This window comes from Rhizopus delemar, genomic scaffold, assembly GCF_000149305.1.
Source record: "Rhizopus delemar RA 99-880 supercont3.7 genomic scaffold, whole genome shotgun sequence".
In the NCBI taxonomy this organism is placed as follows: domain Eukaryota; kingdom Fungi; phylum Mucoromycota; class Mucoromycetes; order Mucorales; family Rhizopodaceae; genus Rhizopus; species Rhizopus delemar.
The window spans coordinates 104,502-122,317 of NW_027137833.1; the positions used below are offsets into that span (position 1 = coordinate 104,502).

Consider the following 17,816-nt stretch of genomic DNA (forward strand, 5'->3'; position numbering starts at 1 on the left):
CTTGTTAATCGTGACCTGAATGATCTCCTTTACTTGATCTAATTTTTCTATAATTGCTAGTATTAACAATACATCATCAGTACTGTCTCTTGTAAAATTAAATCGAGCAATTTCGATCATTCGGTATTATCCATCGTATTCTAACTTCATTTTATATGCTACTGCATGGAAATTTATTCAAAGGGTTTTAGTAAATGTGTATTAAAAGCAATAAGACAACATATTTTACCTTCCACCAGCAATCCAACAACTTCAAGGTTTTTAACCCTTTTCTTTACCAACTTATTCAATGTTGTGTGCATTTCTTTGCCTAATTTTACCAAATCGTTTTCCAAATAATTATTTTGGTAATTGACTTTTTTTTTCTTTTACAAAAAAAAAACTTATAGTTTGTAGCCGAGTGAGGCTCAACAAATAGCACAAGGTCTGGAATCATTATTTGACCATCAGCTGACTGGGTTAATCTATACGTTAGCCTTAAGAATGTATTAGCATTTATTCTGATTGACACAGAAAAGATCATTTTTGTGTACTTGACATTCAAATTTAACGCATTCAATTCGAGAAATAACACAGTTCTTTAGAAAAGAACGTACATTCTCAATAATGAGAGCAGCCTCTCCTTGCTGTTGGTTGTTAGAACTGTGTTTAGAATTTTAAAGGATAAATTTGAAACAATTTTTGATGCAATCTTGACACCTTTGTTTTGGCCTGCTGATTTAATTTCATCAATGGCTTCTTCTGCTTTGTCCATGGTCATTTCTTCATCATTTAAAATACTGTTTGTTTGTTGGCATGCATTCATTACTTCATTGTTTACAAGCTTCAAATGCTCTTTGGCATTTAGGCTTTTCATTATCAACTTTTGCTCATCAGGAGGTAGCTTGGATAAGACATAATTGTTTGCAGATGAGAATAAGAAAATATATGATAGTGACAACACATGACTGTCCGATAGATATTTTCTTTGTTGAGATCCTTCCACAGACACTTGTCTAAAACGACGGGGGTTTTTGTCACATTTACTTCATTTGTTTTCCAGAGTGAATCTGCTTCTTTGGCGTTTCCAAAATCTGTGTCAACATAATAACCACTCAAATAAGCGTTTAAATATTTTCTTTTTTTTTTCTTTTGTTTTGCAAGACTCTTCCATAATCTATTTCCAGAGCTACTTGCATCATCTGAATATTCTATATAATGTTTTTCTGGGGAAACAGTGGTGGAACTTATTGAGGGATCAATGTTATGAATTATAATTTTTGATCGATTTGGTTGCACAATCATGCTACCATAGTTTTTGAAGGTGTTTGAATTCCTCATGGTTCTTTCTGACAACAGTAATTTCAATCAGAGCGATGGCTTAGCCGAGTTATCCTTCTTGACATCTAAGGCAACATCGTCTACATCCTCTTCAGCTAAGAGATCTTGGGCACAAATGGTGACCAAAAACCGTAAATCACTCTTACTTTCTTCGACAACAACTCTTTCAACAAATGAACCCGACAAAATTAACAGAAAAGGATCAGCAGTTGTTGGAACTATTGTAACTTGTTAGTACTTGGGATTTGGATTGTATTAAAGTGATGTAGATTCGTTTACTTTGAGGTTTGAAGCCTTGAATGACTTGAGTTTGATTAACTTGATTGAACGTTTAATGGTTCTTTTGATTAAGTAAATTGGCTTGGAGTAGTGCCCACAAGATCTTTCTTGATTCGTGATAACTCAGGTATCAGATCATAAAGAATAGGTAAAAAGAAAAAGAAAAAGAAAGATTACTTTTTAAAATATTCATCTTATTTATATAAACAAAGTCGTGGCTTATTGTTTATGTTGTTTGCAATCTATGTCGACCGACATCAAAATTTGTTCTGGTGATCATCATTGTTCCCCGATCCAAAAATTTCATCATTTACGCTGCAGACCCTCCCACCAGAAGAAGACCGTCCTTGGTCTGGTTGTCAACTTGAAGCAAAGGGTCATCATCCCTTATTCTTTTTACTAGTACCCAGTGGTTTGCAAGGTTTGGCAACAATCTCCTTAACTGATTATACTTTATTTCCCAGTAAATCTCTTCACCCCATCTTTGGTTTATTCCATTAAATGTCAAACGAGTCCATGCTTTTATGTGCCAAAGTAGGCGTACAATGATTTGTTCATTTGATTCTTGTAGGTTTTCTTGTTCTTGCATAATTCCCATGTATTGAGCGTATACTTCAATCATGAAATATTCATGAATGACGGGGATCTTCAGTAGGTTCAGAGCTTTGATGGGCACAATTATATATAACATCAAAGAGATCGTCCGTGTTCAACAGGCTTAAGATACTGTCCGGCTGAGTCAAATCTTCTCCAATTTCAGGGTTGTACGGCGTAGCAGTGGTAGGAGCCTCCATTTGTCCTTTGTTAAGAGCAAGCTGGTTGATGATATGATTGATAAATTCCTGACGAGTTCCAGTACCTAGGCCTATGATATATTCAATGGGCTGATAGCCTTCATCTTCGCACTGGTTAAGATAATTGTTGAGATGAGCTTCTACTCCTTCAGGACCATGTTCTTCATAGATTCGTTTTAGGTACAGTCCAGCGGGGACAGAGAGACCAGAAAATAGGAGAGAGAAAGTTTCTTGATTCTTTTTTTTTTTTTTGTTTTGTTTTGTTGATAAAGATAAAAACCGATTTGCTCTGAAATTTTGTCGATTATTTTTTTTTTTCTGGTGGCCTTTTTGGTACTGTCTGCAGCCTTGCTTTTGTGATTACTAAAATCAATCTTAATTCACTTTGGCTAGTCTTTCTGAGATCTTCTCAATCCCAGATACTACAGATTTTGCTGAAGCATTTCCTAATGTTGTATGCGATACTACCCTTGTGGAAGGAGTCTATACAATAGAGGGCGTGGCCTTTAAAGATCATCCTCCTGTGGGTTTCATGTTGCTGTTGAACGCAGACTCATCAACAAAAAAGCAATTCTCGAGAAAATTCATGTTTATTGTAGGCTATTTCATAACCCACACTAAACGATCAGCAATTTTTGTTGGATCATTTCTCGCTATTAGATGAACAGTAATCTTCTTAAAGGAAAGGTTGCACTCTTTTCAAAAAACTATGAACCCTACTCTTCTTTAAAGTGAAATTTGCAAATGGTTCGGTAAGAGAACACACTGAGTCAACTAAACAAGCTTGCGACTTCTTGTCGTAGAAGTTGAGAAGGTAAATTCGGTGTTTTTCTTCAAGCTGAGTATTTGGTCTGTTAACCAATTTAGTTTGTTCGTTGAAAGACACCAGTCTTTATATTCTCCAATACCTTTAGCCCCATTTTTGTGCTGTGCGTTCAGCAATCCTGCTAGCTAGACGTCCAGATTTGGTAGTGTTGAATAGATTAACTTTATTGTAATAAACAAAGAGGGGTTTTTACTTATTAGAATATTGGTTGTAATGCTTAGTTTACTTTTTGACGCTCTCTTCAAACTCCTCCATGGCAGTGTCTAGCCCAACATTCTCTTTGATCTGTTGTTTTTTTTGTGCATCACAATAAAATCTGATGCGAGCCAGAGTCTTCAAATGGAAAGGTTGAGATTCGGCATCCCAAGCCATTTCATCATTATCTTCCTCATTAACAAGTTTTCCTTGTTCATCTTCATAGAAAAAACGTGTACTCATATAAAAAATTTTAAAAGGAAATTGGTGGCAATGGCCTTAACGTTGATGCGTCTATATAATTTTCAAAGCCTTGCTTACTATAAAAATAGAAAGTATGTAGTTGATGTTTTTGCATTACTCAATCAAATAACTAATAATCACAGCTTGCCCTTAGATTTCCAAGTTAGTATTATAGCTATTGGAAAAAAGCACGATTACAATTTTTTACTGAATTGGATGGTATTGATTTTGCAGATTTGTGTGAGGCTGTTAGTTGTATTGTGAAGAAACTTTAATTATTATTCAATAAATGCTTTGCATGTGCTCCTCATGGTTATTGATACCCCATTTCATAGTGAAGTGGCAATCAATATATGATTAGGGTTATATTTTTATAAGTAAATCATTTACATTAGTTGTTAGTTATGCACAAGCTGATTCCAATCATACTGTAATTTGTAAAGAGCAAGCCAAATGTTCCTTATTCAGATATGTCAGTAGTTCACACTTTAAGATTTGTTACACATGTGCGTGTATGCCTCTACATTTGATTCAATGAATAATATCATAAAAGTAACCCAAGGGCTAAGAATGAACCATACAATCAACTTACTACCACATACTATATAGCACAGTCATCAATATGGGTTTTTAATTCTCCAAGCTTAATAATTCCTTAATCGAGCGATTTATCAAACACAAACGCAGCAAGAATATGGCTGATGACTTGCCCAAAACGTGTCAGAATTACTGTCTTGATGAAAATTCTCTCATGCTAGTCTTTCCTTTTTTGGATTAACATTGCTAAAGCGTACTTGTAAAACAAATTAAACTGACTTCATTAAAAAATACATAATTCAATGATACATACCCTTATAGTGACACTATTTTACATAAATATTGTATCATAAAATTGATGTCATTAAATGGATACTTCAAATAAATGGTTATTCAATTTAGCAGTCTTCTAACTTATAAACGAATTTGACCTGTTAGTTAATAACGTTCTACATATTGCAAATCCAGGTTGATCTTGTGCCTTGATCACTTTCCAAATAAATTCGGCTTTGCTGCTTTTATAAGGTTCTTTAGATTCCCATGACAAAGAAATTTACACATTTGAACTAAAACAAATGAATTACCAATATTCAAGGAAGTGGTTAACTATGGATACATTGTATGAACCAGTGTTTTCTGATTGGATGTGCAAACGTATCTTTTCCTCTTTCTGCTTGAGGTTTCATCTGTTAACCGGTTTTACAATACAAAATAGCTTTTGAAATTTTTTATTGAACAGCTACTATAGAGGGTAGAAATGAGAGATAATTAACAAGGTAGTAAAAGAGAGTATATTAGTAGACGTTGAAAAAGTGTACCTTTTACTTATTTAAAAAGGCATCGAGCCTTTTTATGTAGGGCTTCTTCCAATTATTAGTCACAGATTCAGGTTTCTATTTCATAAATCATGCATTCTGCAAATGATCTTTGTTAGGGATAACCTCCCTAGTCAGTTTTAGCATAGTTTTTATTGTCAGTTTCATCGAGAAATGCTGTTTCAAATTGAGATAGTATACATGTAAAGTTCAAGAGTTGAGAAAGATACAATTTATTTAACACTTGTCGAGCATTAATTCTACAAAATTAGACAATTATTATAAAGTAAATAAGCATAGATCTTATCATGCTGTAGTTGAGCTTTGGACGTACCATGAAATACTGCTTCAGGCTAATTAAACAGAATCAGTTTTGAGTTTTCCATTAGGTCGTTTATTTTATTTGACTCTCTTCAGAGGCTCATATCATAGGATCCCAACACTTTACTATAGCCATTTAGATATTTATAGCTTTGTTTTTGAGTATATTTAATTAAAAGCAGTAGAGAATAGAGAAGCACATTTTGCCCAATCTGCAGAGCATAATCACCCAAGAAAGTAAAATATCTGAATTTCAATTTTTACTTTCAAAAAAATCTAAAAACGTCCAAAATATCAACAAGTCTTTACTTTTTTATCTTTTCCTACACATTTTTTTTTACATTAATCTCATTTTTCTTATTAATAATGTCAACTACATTTTCCTCACTCATTCGCTCAGATCCTGTTTCAATACCCCAATCTAACCAAACTACGGATACTGAACAATCTTATAAAGACATTATTAAACAATTAGCTGCACAAGCACCTGAACCCTATGGTGCTATACCACCTTTAAAACGAAAACAAAAAAAGAAAAGGCCAAAAGAGCCAGCTATACGCCGTCTATCTTATGTTGAGAATTGGCTTGCTGTTGATAGTAAAGAAAGTATACCTGATGAAGAAGACTTGGTAATTAAAACTTCATTTTACTTGTCTTTTTTCTTACATGCTATTTAGAAACCTTCGTTTCGTAACTTTCTTTCAACTGACTTCTTAGTGCTACCTTTACATATGCCACCACCTTCCTTGAGTGCTCAGCAACATGAAAAGCTTCCTATTTATGTAGGGGCTAAAAAGACAATATCATCCAACATAGGTATGATTCATATGGAAGAAATGGAAGAAGAGGAAGAGGAGGATGATGATGACGATGATGATGATGACGATGATGACGAGAGTGGATATGATGTACCAACAGAAGAAAATCGACCAAAGACATTAATAAGACAAAGATCAATTTCATCATTTTCCAAGTCAGTAAGGCCTTCAACAAAGACTACCAAATATTTTGCCATGTCTTCTTCTCCTCCTCCTCAACTGGATGAACCTAGTAATTGGATAGAGACCTTACGTCGATCACTCGTATTATCCACTTCACCTCGTCAAATAAAGAAACCACTAATTCCCATGCCACTTCCACCACCTCGACCTCGTCTACGTAAAAGAAGATCAGAAGCAACGACTCAGCCTAGATTTAACCCAGAAACCAATACATACACAAGAGATACCCGATCAAATCCTGACCATTTAAGAATGATCTCTGCAGAATTAAATATGATGAGAACAAGAAAACTGTCAAGTCCCCTCAAACCAAGAGGGTTTTTACCAAGACGTAAAGATGTATTCATACGTGGTGAATACAGACGAAGATCTTTACTGTCGAATGAATGTAAATAAAATTTATTTTCAAATTCCTTTTTATAATTCTCGTGCTTTTATTTGAACTGGAATAAATACATACACGTGTCCATGTTTCAATGCATTTACCCAACACTCCTCTTATTTTTGCTAGAGTAGGCACTTTACAACGTACGGATTTACTTTGTTTTAATAAGATGAGATTCATTTCTTGTCAAGTGATTGAAAAATGCGGTAGAACATTTGGAGATTTCAGATTTCACAAGACACTCCAAAAAAAGTCTGGAAGTTTGAACTGTTGGTAATTAAGCGTTTATTTAAATTCAAAGCCCATTCTTTTTTTCTATCAGAAAATACTATGAGTATTTCAATAAAAAGTATCCTTTTTATGCTTGGGAGCTATTATTGATAAAAATAATGAAGCAAATGATATATGCATAAAAGTAAAATAAAACAGCAAATTTGTATATAGAAATCATGCGAGTTAACCCTGATATTTCTGTGGCTGCTAGAATGTGGTAAATAAAGACATTTATGTAATTTGAGCAAGAAAATGTAAAGTTAATAACAAATGAATATTAAGTCATGGTTTGTTCATTTAAATACCAATCAACACAAGAAGCAAGGATAATTTTCATTTCAATAAATTTGGAGAGTTTTCACATCTTTATTAAGAATAAGCCAATTACTTTACTATTGAATAAAAAAAGGATTGATACATTATTCTCATGCACACTATACATATCACTTTGATAGCAGAATATCATAATCCAATTGTACTTGGTTCAAGTTCCTTGTAGTTCATAATACCGTCTTGTATGAAAGCAATCATGGACTACTATCACAGGATTACTTTACTCTGTGAATCGTATTGGTAAAAAATATCACGTCAACATTCAACAGCTGCTATTTATTAATGAACCTGTAAAGCATCTAATAATGATTTATTGGTTAAATTAATGAATTCTTTCTCCTTTATTCTAACCAGCTTACTACCATCCATGTGATTATATCTACAATACCACCTTGATTTTTTATCATAAAAGGCAGGGATCACTTGCAATCTATTATGTTTAGTGATGTATAGTCCAGACTTACTTGTATCAAGACAAATCATTAAAGGAGCGAATGCTTTCTACACAAGCTGTAAGAGAGCGATTTAATATTGCTCGTCATTTAGAATCTTAAGAATGGGACAGTGTTTTTCTTTTTCTTTTTTTTTTTTTTTTTTGAACCAGTGGGCTTACGCATATTTTGTAGAATGTTGCTAATAGTGTGAGACTACCTCTCTATGCTGATTACTAGAAAATATCACTATAAATTGCGCTATTTATTTTGTCGTCATAAGCTTGTCCATCAAAATATTGTATACCTTTCTTGCTTTCAACTAATAGAGATTGTTATTTATTCTATTTCCCCATAAAGTAATTGCTTCACACTATATGAATTCAATAGAGCAAGTTTGTTTGCCAAAGATTTCGAAACTTGATCTAACCTTGCCAATCTAGAGTATATTCTGTTCGCAAGAAAGCGACAGTCGTTTGTATTTGCCTTATGATTCAACCTATGCTCGATTCAATATTGTTAAAGGCAGCAACTTGTAAAAATAAATTGCTACTTGTAATCTTTTATTTTCAAGATACTATCCATTCGGCACAGTTTTCCTCTTGATCATTACGCTTTATTTGCTCACTCGTCTAATGCAAGCAAATCAAAGCATACCAACCTAGCTATTGTTACAATTATTATCAAGAAAAGCATGGTTGCTGTAAGAGTTCATAGGCAAATATACTACCCATGAACAATATCAGCAAGCAGTATAAAATCAGTATAACTGGGAGAAGATATCCAATAAGCCAAAAAAAGATAGTACTTGGCCATTCTGACAATATGGCAAGGAGGTAAGTGTTTTTGTTTAAATTGAAAGCATGAGGATTGTATATTTATATATATTTAAGGAAACAAGTAGTAGAGTGTATTCTTTGGGAACAACCAAAAGAGAAGACAGTCCTCAACAGAGCCCATGGATAGGATGGTTTCAGCTTACTATTGAAATATGTAAAACTCAAACAGAAAATACAAATACAACAGTTGAATGATTTCAACCCTTTTTTAAATTAGAAATAGAATCTTTTTTATATCGTTTCCCCTATTTCTCTGGTCTTTATAAGCTGTCTATTTTCATTTAAACCAGGTTAAGAAGCTAAACATTGTAAAAGCATAAAGTCATTGGCTTTCAATAAAGCTACTGCTTTTTAAAGCCAAAAAGCATAAAATATTTAATGCAGTTGCCTTCGATGAGGTTTGTCAAAGTCCATTCACGTTGTGATCACAATGAGCGGAATTAAAAAACAAACAAAACGCACGTTCCTTAAAAGTGGTTAATAAACAAAGAAAAAAAAAAGGTTTCATTTTTCTCAATGTGACGTATTCTTCTTTATTTCCTTCTTAATGTCTGTTTCTTCAAAAGGCTCCTTTGATTACAAATATGTCAACAATCCTAGTATAAACCATCCTAGCATAGATAGAAACTTGAATGATTCTTTTTCTTCTTGTGAATCTATAGAAAGATCGCCTTTACGTTTACCTTCTTCTGGCAAGTAAATACGTGGAGCAGATAAAGATAGAAAATTAATTGTTAATACAAAAAGTCAGACAGTAGATCTCGCGATAAAATATCCATCAAGTCTGAACCCATAATGAGAAAGACAATTTTAACAGAACAAGAGCTGGCTAGACATAACAGCATGTATGAGCAATCTTGCTATAAAGAAGAAGAGGGGAAAAGACTATTGGAATGCGTAGAGGAAAGGTGTGAGTTATTAAAACGGGAATTTGAAGCAAGAATGAAGCATTTAGAAGAGCAGTTTACAAAGACTGAGCAAGAATTCAGTCAATCAAGATGTGATATTGAAGAACTTCAATCACTAGAAAAAGAATATATTAATCAAGGCATACAAACCGACTTGAGATGTGAAGATATAAATGAGATTGAAGTAATGATCGATAACTAATAAACACATCTATGCTCATACTTTCATAGGAAGTAGCAAAAGTAATGAAATCAACATCAGTCAATGAGGTAAAAGAATGGAAGGGCAACTATGAGGAGATGCAGCAATTTATGAATCAAACAAAGAAAATCATTTGGGACACACCATTTATACCTATTCAATCGATATGTAGACAATTGCCTACAAGTTTAGATGAAGAAAAAATATGCGATTATCATTGTCAAAGAATAGAAGCATTAAAGTTGAGATCAGAGAAAGACAAAGCTTTATATAAAAGAGATAATCAAGCTACATTAAACAGAATGTCATATTGGGCAAATACAATTAAACAAAATAATTTATTGCAATAAATGCTTTATAGAATCAACAAGCTCCAATGCCCCATTGTCGCCTATAGTTTTCTTGAATTGTTCTTTTAATTCATTTGCCCTAAAAATGATATTAAGGAATAAAGTACAACATATCAACAAGACTTACTCAAGGTCTCCATAATCAACTTGAATGTGAATGGATGATAAGTCTATATATGGGAAACTCAGTAAATCTTTCACTCTTATATTGAAAATGGCTGTAATCATTGTTTTGTTTATAGCACTTGATGCGTTAATACAGCATTGAATGCCTGAATTCTCATCCTTGTCTGCTTTAATCAAATCAATTCTTATTCTAAAGTGCAGCCTTGTGTTTCTTATGATATCAGCGATCATCTTGACTCTATTCCAATAAATTACAATAGCTTGTGTAATCTAATAATGTATTATTATATTTGTACACGATTTCCCTTCTCCTGTTTCTTTACCTCATTCATATCCCATTTGTTATTTATCACAGTATACAACCCACGCTTCAATTCACTTAATTGACCAAGCTCTTTCTCTTTACTAGCCAATAATTCAAATCGGACCGCATTTTCCATCTTTTGCGCTAATCTCTCACGATCTATTGATACCATCACATCCTGTCCAATCATCAATTCAGTCATATTCTTTTCGTCCTTCATCAATCTCCAGCCTTGTATAAGACATGATCTCTCATATTCCTTTTGAGCTTCTATTAAGTCTTGTTCCGTCACCTTTTGATTTGCCTCAATGACTTTCTCCGTTTCCAATATGAGGTCTAATAATTCTGATTTACGTTTTTCTAGTCGATCTGTTTGTTCTAACAATTCGGATTTTTTTCTTTTTAATCTGTCTAAATCTGCCTTGAATGATGCAATAGTTAGTCTAATAAAATAGATGTCAATTAAGATTTCTTCATAGTATGCCTTGGTTACCGTTGTTGCTCAATTTCAGTGATTATTGTTGACAATTTAATGTGATCAAAACTGTGGTATTCTTTTTCTTTTTCACGCGCAACTGCATATAATTTAGACACCCTCTTTTGATGGTCGAGTATTTTTGGCAACTGTTCACTCAATCGATTTTCTGCTGCGATCAACGTATGCTTATCTTGATTTAATCTGTCCCTGTGCTGATAAAGCACGGTCAAATGCTCTTTTAAGGCATTGCTCCACCACTCGTACCACCTTTCAAGGGATTTTTTCTCTGCATGTTGTTTTGCAAGTCGATATTCGGATTCCTTTTCATGCCTTGTTTCAACATCAGCTATGGAATAGTCAAAGAAAAATGATGGATTACTCTTGTTTACTCTTATTTCAATCTCCTGGGCTACTTTATGGCTAGTTTGAATGGAGCTTTCCATTTGTTGTATGATCTTATAGTAAGTTAGTAACAAACCAGAATATATTTAATATATTACTTTACAGATTGATATGTTTCTAGTTGTGGTAAAGTGAATGTTGCTGCTGTTACTTGCTCAATAATTGTAGTTGGTCCTATATTAAATAATTAATTCAAATACATCTTAAAAGAATATAAAACATACCATGGTTATAATCTACTATTCTTTTTATGTGGTTTAAAGGTTTTTCTTTTGAAAATGTGATGCCAAAGATGTCTAAAAAATCCTTTAATGTAATTTGTTCAGGATCCTATATACACATAAGGTATTTAGTAAAGAAAAGAAGAAAAAAACAAGAATAGCTGAACTTACATCAGAATTGGCTTCATATAGCCTTGGCTGAGGCGAATCATTTTGCATGAGTCCTGTTCATTATAAAAGAAGTTTAGCTGTGTATCTCTTTTTTATATTCAAATGTACAATAACACACCTCTAGTTGCTTTTGGACTCGATGAAAATGTATCATGATCTTTGAGTGACGGTAAAGGAGAAGCGGCAATGTTATCAACTGCAGAAAGTAAGAGATGAGATTATTTAAAGCAATACATCATTCAACATCTACCTGTGGAGGTTCTATAGAAGCTCTCTTGCGTGATCTCCATCGAAATTTCTTGTGTTATCTGCATCTCACTCTCATCTCCAACAGCTGTCAACTGTTCTGCTGTTTGATTGTTTATTTCCTGTGTGTGCATCATTACGCTAGCGTGTGTGTCTGATAGATATTGTGGTTCCTGAAGCCTTGTTATTTCTTGTGACACTACTTCTTGAGTAAGTTGCATAGCACTGTCTTGCGAAAGTGATGGTTGCTTATTGTAAGTAATTTCCTGTGTGATTTGCATATCTACATCGTCATCCTCAAATACTGATTCTCTATTATTTACATTTTCAGCTGCTAAGTGTATATTAGTAGTGGCTAATTGCTGCTCATTTTCCTCTTCAATATTATAATCAATCAAAGGATTCCTTTCTGCAATACTTTCATTATTCAAGAAATCCGCTTCTGCAATATCATCAGCATTTAAAGCAATGTCATCAATATTTAAAGTATCCCTTTCCGAAATACCGTTATTATTATCATCCAAGGGATCCTCTTCTGGCTCAAAGTCTACAATCATATCTTCCTCTTCTCTTTCTTTTTCGTTTTTCTCGTTTTCCCCATTGATGCTGCTGCTTCCAAACATACTTTTGTCGTCCGTCTGTGAATCGTCTTCATGGTTTGATATCGAATAACCTTCAGCATCTCTCATTGTGCTTTCATCGTTAAATGGATTTCGAAAGCTCCGCATTTTTATCTCTTCTTCATCCTCATGATCGTTGTCATCATCTTCAGCAAATAAATTTTTGGCATTTTTTTGATAGGATTCCGCCAAAAAATGTGTCATATCAAGATGACTCTCCTCTTCTTCTTCTTCATCAGAACCCTCCTCCAGTGATACATGCTCACCAATATGACTTCTTTCATTACTCATAATTCCAGGTGGTGTTCCAAAAAGATCGCGCCGTCTGTTCCATATACTGAGTTAAGCAGATAAATAAGAATTAAATAGAGGTATATACCTTTTTCTTCTATCCGATGGAGATCCAGACAGTTTGGATAGTGATGAACTGTTACTAGATCGTATAAACATTTAGTAAGGAATAAACGATGCTCTTTTCTTCTTTTTACATGCTGTAATGCTTAGGTGTGTTTAATAATTCATTACTTGATTCTGGTTCTGGTTGTGCAAATAAATCATCAACACTTTTAAGTGTATATTCAATCGTATCATCATGATTAAACAATCTACAAATTATTAAAATTTGCTTTTACTTACTATGCACATTGTTATAATACCTTAGGTTAGCTGCTGGTGCAAAGCTTACTCTTCGGCTCCTTACTTGTTGTCGGTGATCTTGTCTCTGTCTACAAAAAAATACATTACTTTTCTCTTTTACTTGTGTCAACCTGTTTACTACTTTACTCGTGTTCATATCTTGATGGGGTATATGTGCCTTTTAATATACTTTTTGGTGTTGACTATACAAGTAGAAAGTAAGAATTGTTGTCCGCATCGATCTCTTTTAAAAGTTACATCAAAGCGAAGAATACGACTATCTGAATTATCTACTGTCCAAGGTGCCTCTTTTAAGGCTTCATAACGTCTTCGGCGGCTTGGCGATGAAATGGGTGAAAGAAAAGACATTGGCAGAGAGAAAAGAGATAGCTGTGGTGCGTGAGGAACAAACTTGAGTAAAAAGCAGTCCTCAATTGTATGCTACACACAGATAGAAATTTTTGATAAAAGTTCAAGTCATCCAAATGAGGCAGTGGACATCATAACGAATGTATCCGCTAAAGGTAACGTTTTATCAATAACTATTATTCTCTAAATAGAATATTCAACATTATAAATTGCTGCTCTCAGGTTCTATATTTCTTGTAAACTTAACATGATTTGAAAATATTACAGCAGCTTACCTACAAAATCAATGAAAATTTACGTCAAATAGAATTGACAGAAAAGGAATCAACAGGAATTTATTGTATCCACTTGACACAATTAGCAATTTCTATGGATATGCAAAAAAAAAAAAAAAAAAAAAAGGAAAGTTTGCAACTCTGTCTCTCGGAATTGTCCCTCCTTTCCTGTTTCTTAATGATTTATTTTGTAAGCGAAAGCAATGTCAAAGACTATGATCATGACCAATAGCAACAAACCGTAGTCAAGTACTAGCAGATTTGCTTTAGATGTGATACTTGAAGCAATCATATCAACACGTTGAACGCAAACTACAAATACTTGGAACTAGCCAAATTACTGCTGTGAACCTCTTATGTGTCGCCGTTGTGATATATTTTTAACTAAACTTGTGGACTTCCGGACTTCTTTTGAATTTTATCATTGTTTTCCCTTATATCAAGCACTTCCTCTAAGACATTACATTTAACATAAACGAATTTCGTATTAAATTGGCGTTTTATTCAAGCATTCATCAAACTTTTCAGTAGAATATTTGCAAAATCCTAGAAGATCTCCAATAAGAATCTGATTGCAAGCCATCTGAATCCTGGTTGTCAGGGTCTCTTCTTCCAAAAGCTGTTCTTTCTTGAGTTTGCCTTTGCAAACAGACCAAAATTGCTCAATTGGATTCAGTTCTGGTGAATAAGGCGGGAGGTATACACACCGATATCCACGGTTTTCTATATACTTGCGGATGTCCTCGTGTTGGTGGATAGGCGCATTATCCATTACAATATAATTGTCCTCGAACATTTCGTGCCTGTCTAATACATACATTGTGCTCGATAGGAAGTTAAAGTAGTGGCCCGTGACAGTTCCACGTTTACCGGTAGTCTTATCGACGGCTCTGCTGCCTGTCGCCTTGCGCTTTTTGGATGGAGTCATTGCCTTTGGACGTCGCACCAATACGCTCACAACACCAAATGGGGAGATTGCACCGAGCATGGTTGTTGTTATCGCTCTGGTTTTTGGTACCTTGACAATTGCACGAGAGCCTTTTTTAGACCAAGCATACGAACGCTTCATGTTGATGTGGAACGCTGCTTCATCTACGAACACACAACTGCTCAAGTAGTCCATGTCGGTTTGAAGCCACTTTGTCACCCAAGCATGTCGATCTTCGTTTTTTTCCGGACTGTTTCGTTCGACTAATTGAAAATGAGCTCTCTTCAGGCTAATCTTGCATTTTTTGGTCATGAAATCGTGTAATGCACTTTTCTTGATGTCGAGGTTTGCAAACTGATCCGTTAAATTTGCCATCATCTCGTCCAGCACAAGTGATGGCTTTTCATCTATCAAATCAACCAGGAATTTTTGGTGTTCTTCGACTAGCTTTGGTGGCCGTCCTGGTGATCTATCGCCACCCACATTTCTCACGATCTGATATGTTGATTCTTTTTGATCTTTCTGAACCCAATACTGCGCTGTTCGTAGTTTGATTTGCAGTTGCAGGGCCACTGCACGCACTGACATGCCTTTCTTGTACACCAAAAAAAAAGAATTCCTCTTTTTCACCATCTTTGTACGATCGATAGGATTTGCAGTTTGGTACTGCGGGATCTTCCGGTTTCTCTACGTCGAATTCAGCTTTAGTGGCCACCATTCGTTCCGGAGGTTTCATGTCCAAGTATTGGTCATAATCGGTGATCATCTCCACAGGGAACATATGACTATCGCTTTCCATCATAACGACATCTTTTCCGCCATCATCCATCATGTTTCCCAATCCGTCTTCATGTACGAATGAGATCATTTTAAACTATAGTTTGCAGAAGAGATGCTGATAGCGTACGCGATTTATAAAATTTATGACGTGCCAAGGATTTTTTGATCACTAGGCAAAGGTTATTTATGGTAATTTGCAAACTGTTAGTTGCTCTTGGCGTAAAATGTTACACAGAAAATGTGCAAAAAGTTTCCGGAAAGAGTATACGTTTAAATAATACTTTTATTTAATGACTTAAATGAGCACACGGTGTCTCAGGACACCATAATTGCCCAAGCCAGATCAAATGAGACGTGAAAGAAGCTAAAAAATCCCTTATGGGAGCAAGGGCAAAAAAAGAAGAGGACAGAGGGGGAGTAAGAAGTAACATGTGAATAAATCACTGTTTGGAAATGGACCACAAGAAAGGAACTCATATCATAAAATAAAAGTAGAATTCAAGTCTGTTTGACTGGAAAGAGCTCACTAAGTACAACGCTAGTTATAATGCCTTTGTCAACGAAAAAGCGAGCAACAGCGCGCTGAACAGGGCCTTTGAGGCGACGGATAGCACGAATTACGCGTTAAGTGAAGACGCTCCATGCGGCACACTCCTTTTCATCTTGATCGAAGTTGTCATAGTAAGGGTTTCGAAGGTTGTTTGGATCCAGAGGATCGTAATCATCATGTATGGGGATTTCAAATTTTTTCTAATTGAGAGCGAACTTCAGCTTCACAGTTGTTATGGATGAGGAGGACAACAAGATGACGGTCGGGATAGTGAATGTCTAGGACACGATTGCTGTTGATATTCAATCGTCGAAGTAAGGAACGTATTTGGTGAATGGGAAGGCGGCGTTGTATAGGGAGATAAGGGTATTTAAAATCTTGATTGGTGAAAGGGGAACTGAAAGTGCGAGCAGCAGCCGTTTGGCTGGGAAGTGGTGGAGCGTATTTAGATTTGGAAGCTTTTTGGAGGGGAGTAGATTCAAGCTCTGGAGGTGGAGGACGTTTGGTAGGTGGCTTAAGTTGCAGTGACGAAGGGGAAGCAGGTGGGCGGGAAACGGTAGCAATAGGGACGCGCTTAGGCACAGTGGTGGATGGTGCTTGAGCTAACCGCTCAAGAAGGGAGGCATTTTGTTGTTGTAGTCGATTGATTTCGGCCTTCGCTGCAGCAAGTTCTGCTTGTAACTGCTTTACAATAGGCATGTTCAGGTCTAGCGTTGTGGATACCTTTCCAAATAAGGCAAAAATCTATAGAAAGTGATGGAAAGCGAAAAGAAGTCCCCGGAAAGAGTATACAGTAAGGGACAACATCAGTTCGTTTTTTGGTTTTTTAGCAATGTCTCTCCGAATATTGACATTATATGTGCCCAAAATCTCAAGGGAAATATTGGTGTGACACAAGAGCTTCTCTCTGCATTTCTTTTGCAAAGAACGACAACAAATATGCCTAAATTGGATATATATATGAAACCGTTCCGTTTCGTGGGATGTAATTCAAAAGAAAGGTAGGTTGCAGAAAGCCTATGATTTGAAGAATTTCAAAAAAAAAAAAAAAAAAAAAAAAAAAAAAAAGATGCAGTCAAAAAATAGCGCAGATAGACCTCGTCTACTCTCATCTAGGGACGAAACTAAAGTAGTTAGAGACACAACACTTGGCTTATCTAAAAGCGCAGCTGATACTTCCTTTGGCATTAAAAAAACATGTCGAATGGTCAATCCAAAAAAGATTGCTCGTACTTTTAAACGCAAAGGCTCATAAAGTCTCGTCCAAGACTGATTGGGAACGAGCTATCTTTTCTGATGAGTCAAAGATTCAAAAAAAAAGATTTAATGGTTTAGAATACGCTTGGAAAGAGGATAATACATCTTATTGATATCATCACTACAAGAAGAAACATATCTATAGAAGAGACAGGATCATGCTCTGGAGTTACATAACCATACATGGAAGGGGTTACATGTCCTGGCTACAAAGTAATATAAATGGTGAGCTATACGCATCAGTACTTGAGGAGGGATACAAAGAGACATTGATGTGTTATGGTCTACAATGCAGTGACGTGGTCTTTCAACAAGAAAATGCAAGCATCCATAGTGCTTCAGCCCCTTCAAAATGATTTCAAAAGAACAAGGTTAAGCTCCTGCATTGACCAACATGCTC

The 17,816-nt window shown here is 35.1% G+C and overlaps 7 protein-coding genes across 7 annotated transcripts; 2 read left to right on the forward strand and 5 right to left on the reverse strand.

The window, feature by feature from the left end:
- Positions 1-580: 580 nt before the first annotated feature.
- On the reverse strand, positions 581-1,085 carry RO3G_09236 (uncharacterized protein; the record flags this gene model as incomplete). Its single annotated transcript, XM_067663821.1, has 2 exons — positions 581-995; positions 1,027-1,085. The coding sequence occupies 2 exons, from the start codon at positions 1,083-1,085 to the stop codon at positions 581-583; spliced, it is 474 nt and encodes a 157-aa protein (XP_067519922.1).
- A 1,143-nt stretch (positions 1,086-2,228) lies between these two features.
- RO3G_09237 (uncharacterized protein) lies at positions 2,229-3,657 on the reverse strand (the record flags this gene model as incomplete). Its single annotated transcript, XM_067663822.1, has 3 exons — positions 2,229-2,630; positions 2,778-2,862; positions 3,446-3,657. 3 exons carry the CDS (start codon positions 3,655-3,657, stop codon positions 2,229-2,231), a joined length of 699 nt encoding a protein of 232 aa, XP_067519923.1.
- A 2,039-nt stretch (positions 3,658-5,696) lies between these two features.
- On the forward strand, positions 5,697-6,728 carry RO3G_09238 (uncharacterized protein; the record flags this gene model as incomplete). The annotated part of the gene is made up of 2 exons (XM_067663823.1): positions 5,697-5,960; positions 6,009-6,728. 2 exons carry the CDS (start codon positions 5,697-5,699, stop codon positions 6,726-6,728), a joined length of 984 nt encoding a protein of 327 aa, XP_067519924.1.
- Positions 6,729-9,436: 2,708 nt separating this feature from the next.
- RO3G_09239 (uncharacterized protein) lies at positions 9,437-9,899 on the forward strand (the record flags this gene model as incomplete). Its single annotated transcript, XM_067663824.1, has 3 exons — positions 9,437-9,685; positions 9,733-9,771; positions 9,876-9,899. The coding sequence occupies 3 exons, from the start codon at positions 9,437-9,439 to the stop codon at positions 9,897-9,899; spliced, it is 312 nt and encodes a 103-aa protein (XP_067519925.1).
- Positions 9,900-10,041: 142 nt separating this feature from the next.
- RO3G_09240 (uncharacterized protein) lies at positions 10,042-12,912 on the reverse strand (the record flags this gene model as incomplete). The annotated part of the gene is made up of 8 exons (XM_067663825.1): positions 10,042-10,132; positions 10,181-10,449; positions 10,503-10,926; positions 10,977-11,416; positions 11,467-11,537; positions 11,588-11,693; positions 11,756-11,808; positions 12,006-12,912. The coding sequence occupies 8 exons, from the start codon at positions 12,910-12,912 to the stop codon at positions 10,042-10,044; spliced, it is 2,361 nt and encodes a 786-aa protein (XP_067519926.1).
- Positions 12,913-14,388: 1,476 nt separating this feature from the next.
- RO3G_09241 (uncharacterized protein) lies at positions 14,389-15,697 on the reverse strand (the record flags this gene model as incomplete). The annotated part of the gene is made up of 2 exons (XM_067663826.1): positions 14,389-15,236; positions 15,358-15,697. The coding sequence occupies 2 exons, from the start codon at positions 15,695-15,697 to the stop codon at positions 14,389-14,391; spliced, it is 1,188 nt and encodes a 395-aa protein (XP_067519927.1).
- Positions 15,698-16,348: 651 nt separating this feature from the next.
- Positions 16,349-16,966, reverse strand: RO3G_09242 (uncharacterized protein; the record flags this gene model as incomplete). Its single annotated transcript, XM_067663827.1, has 2 exons — positions 16,349-16,903; positions 16,952-16,966. 2 exons carry the CDS (start codon positions 16,964-16,966, stop codon positions 16,349-16,351), a joined length of 570 nt encoding a protein of 189 aa, XP_067519928.1.
- Between the last annotated feature and the right edge of the window lie 850 nt (positions 16,967-17,816).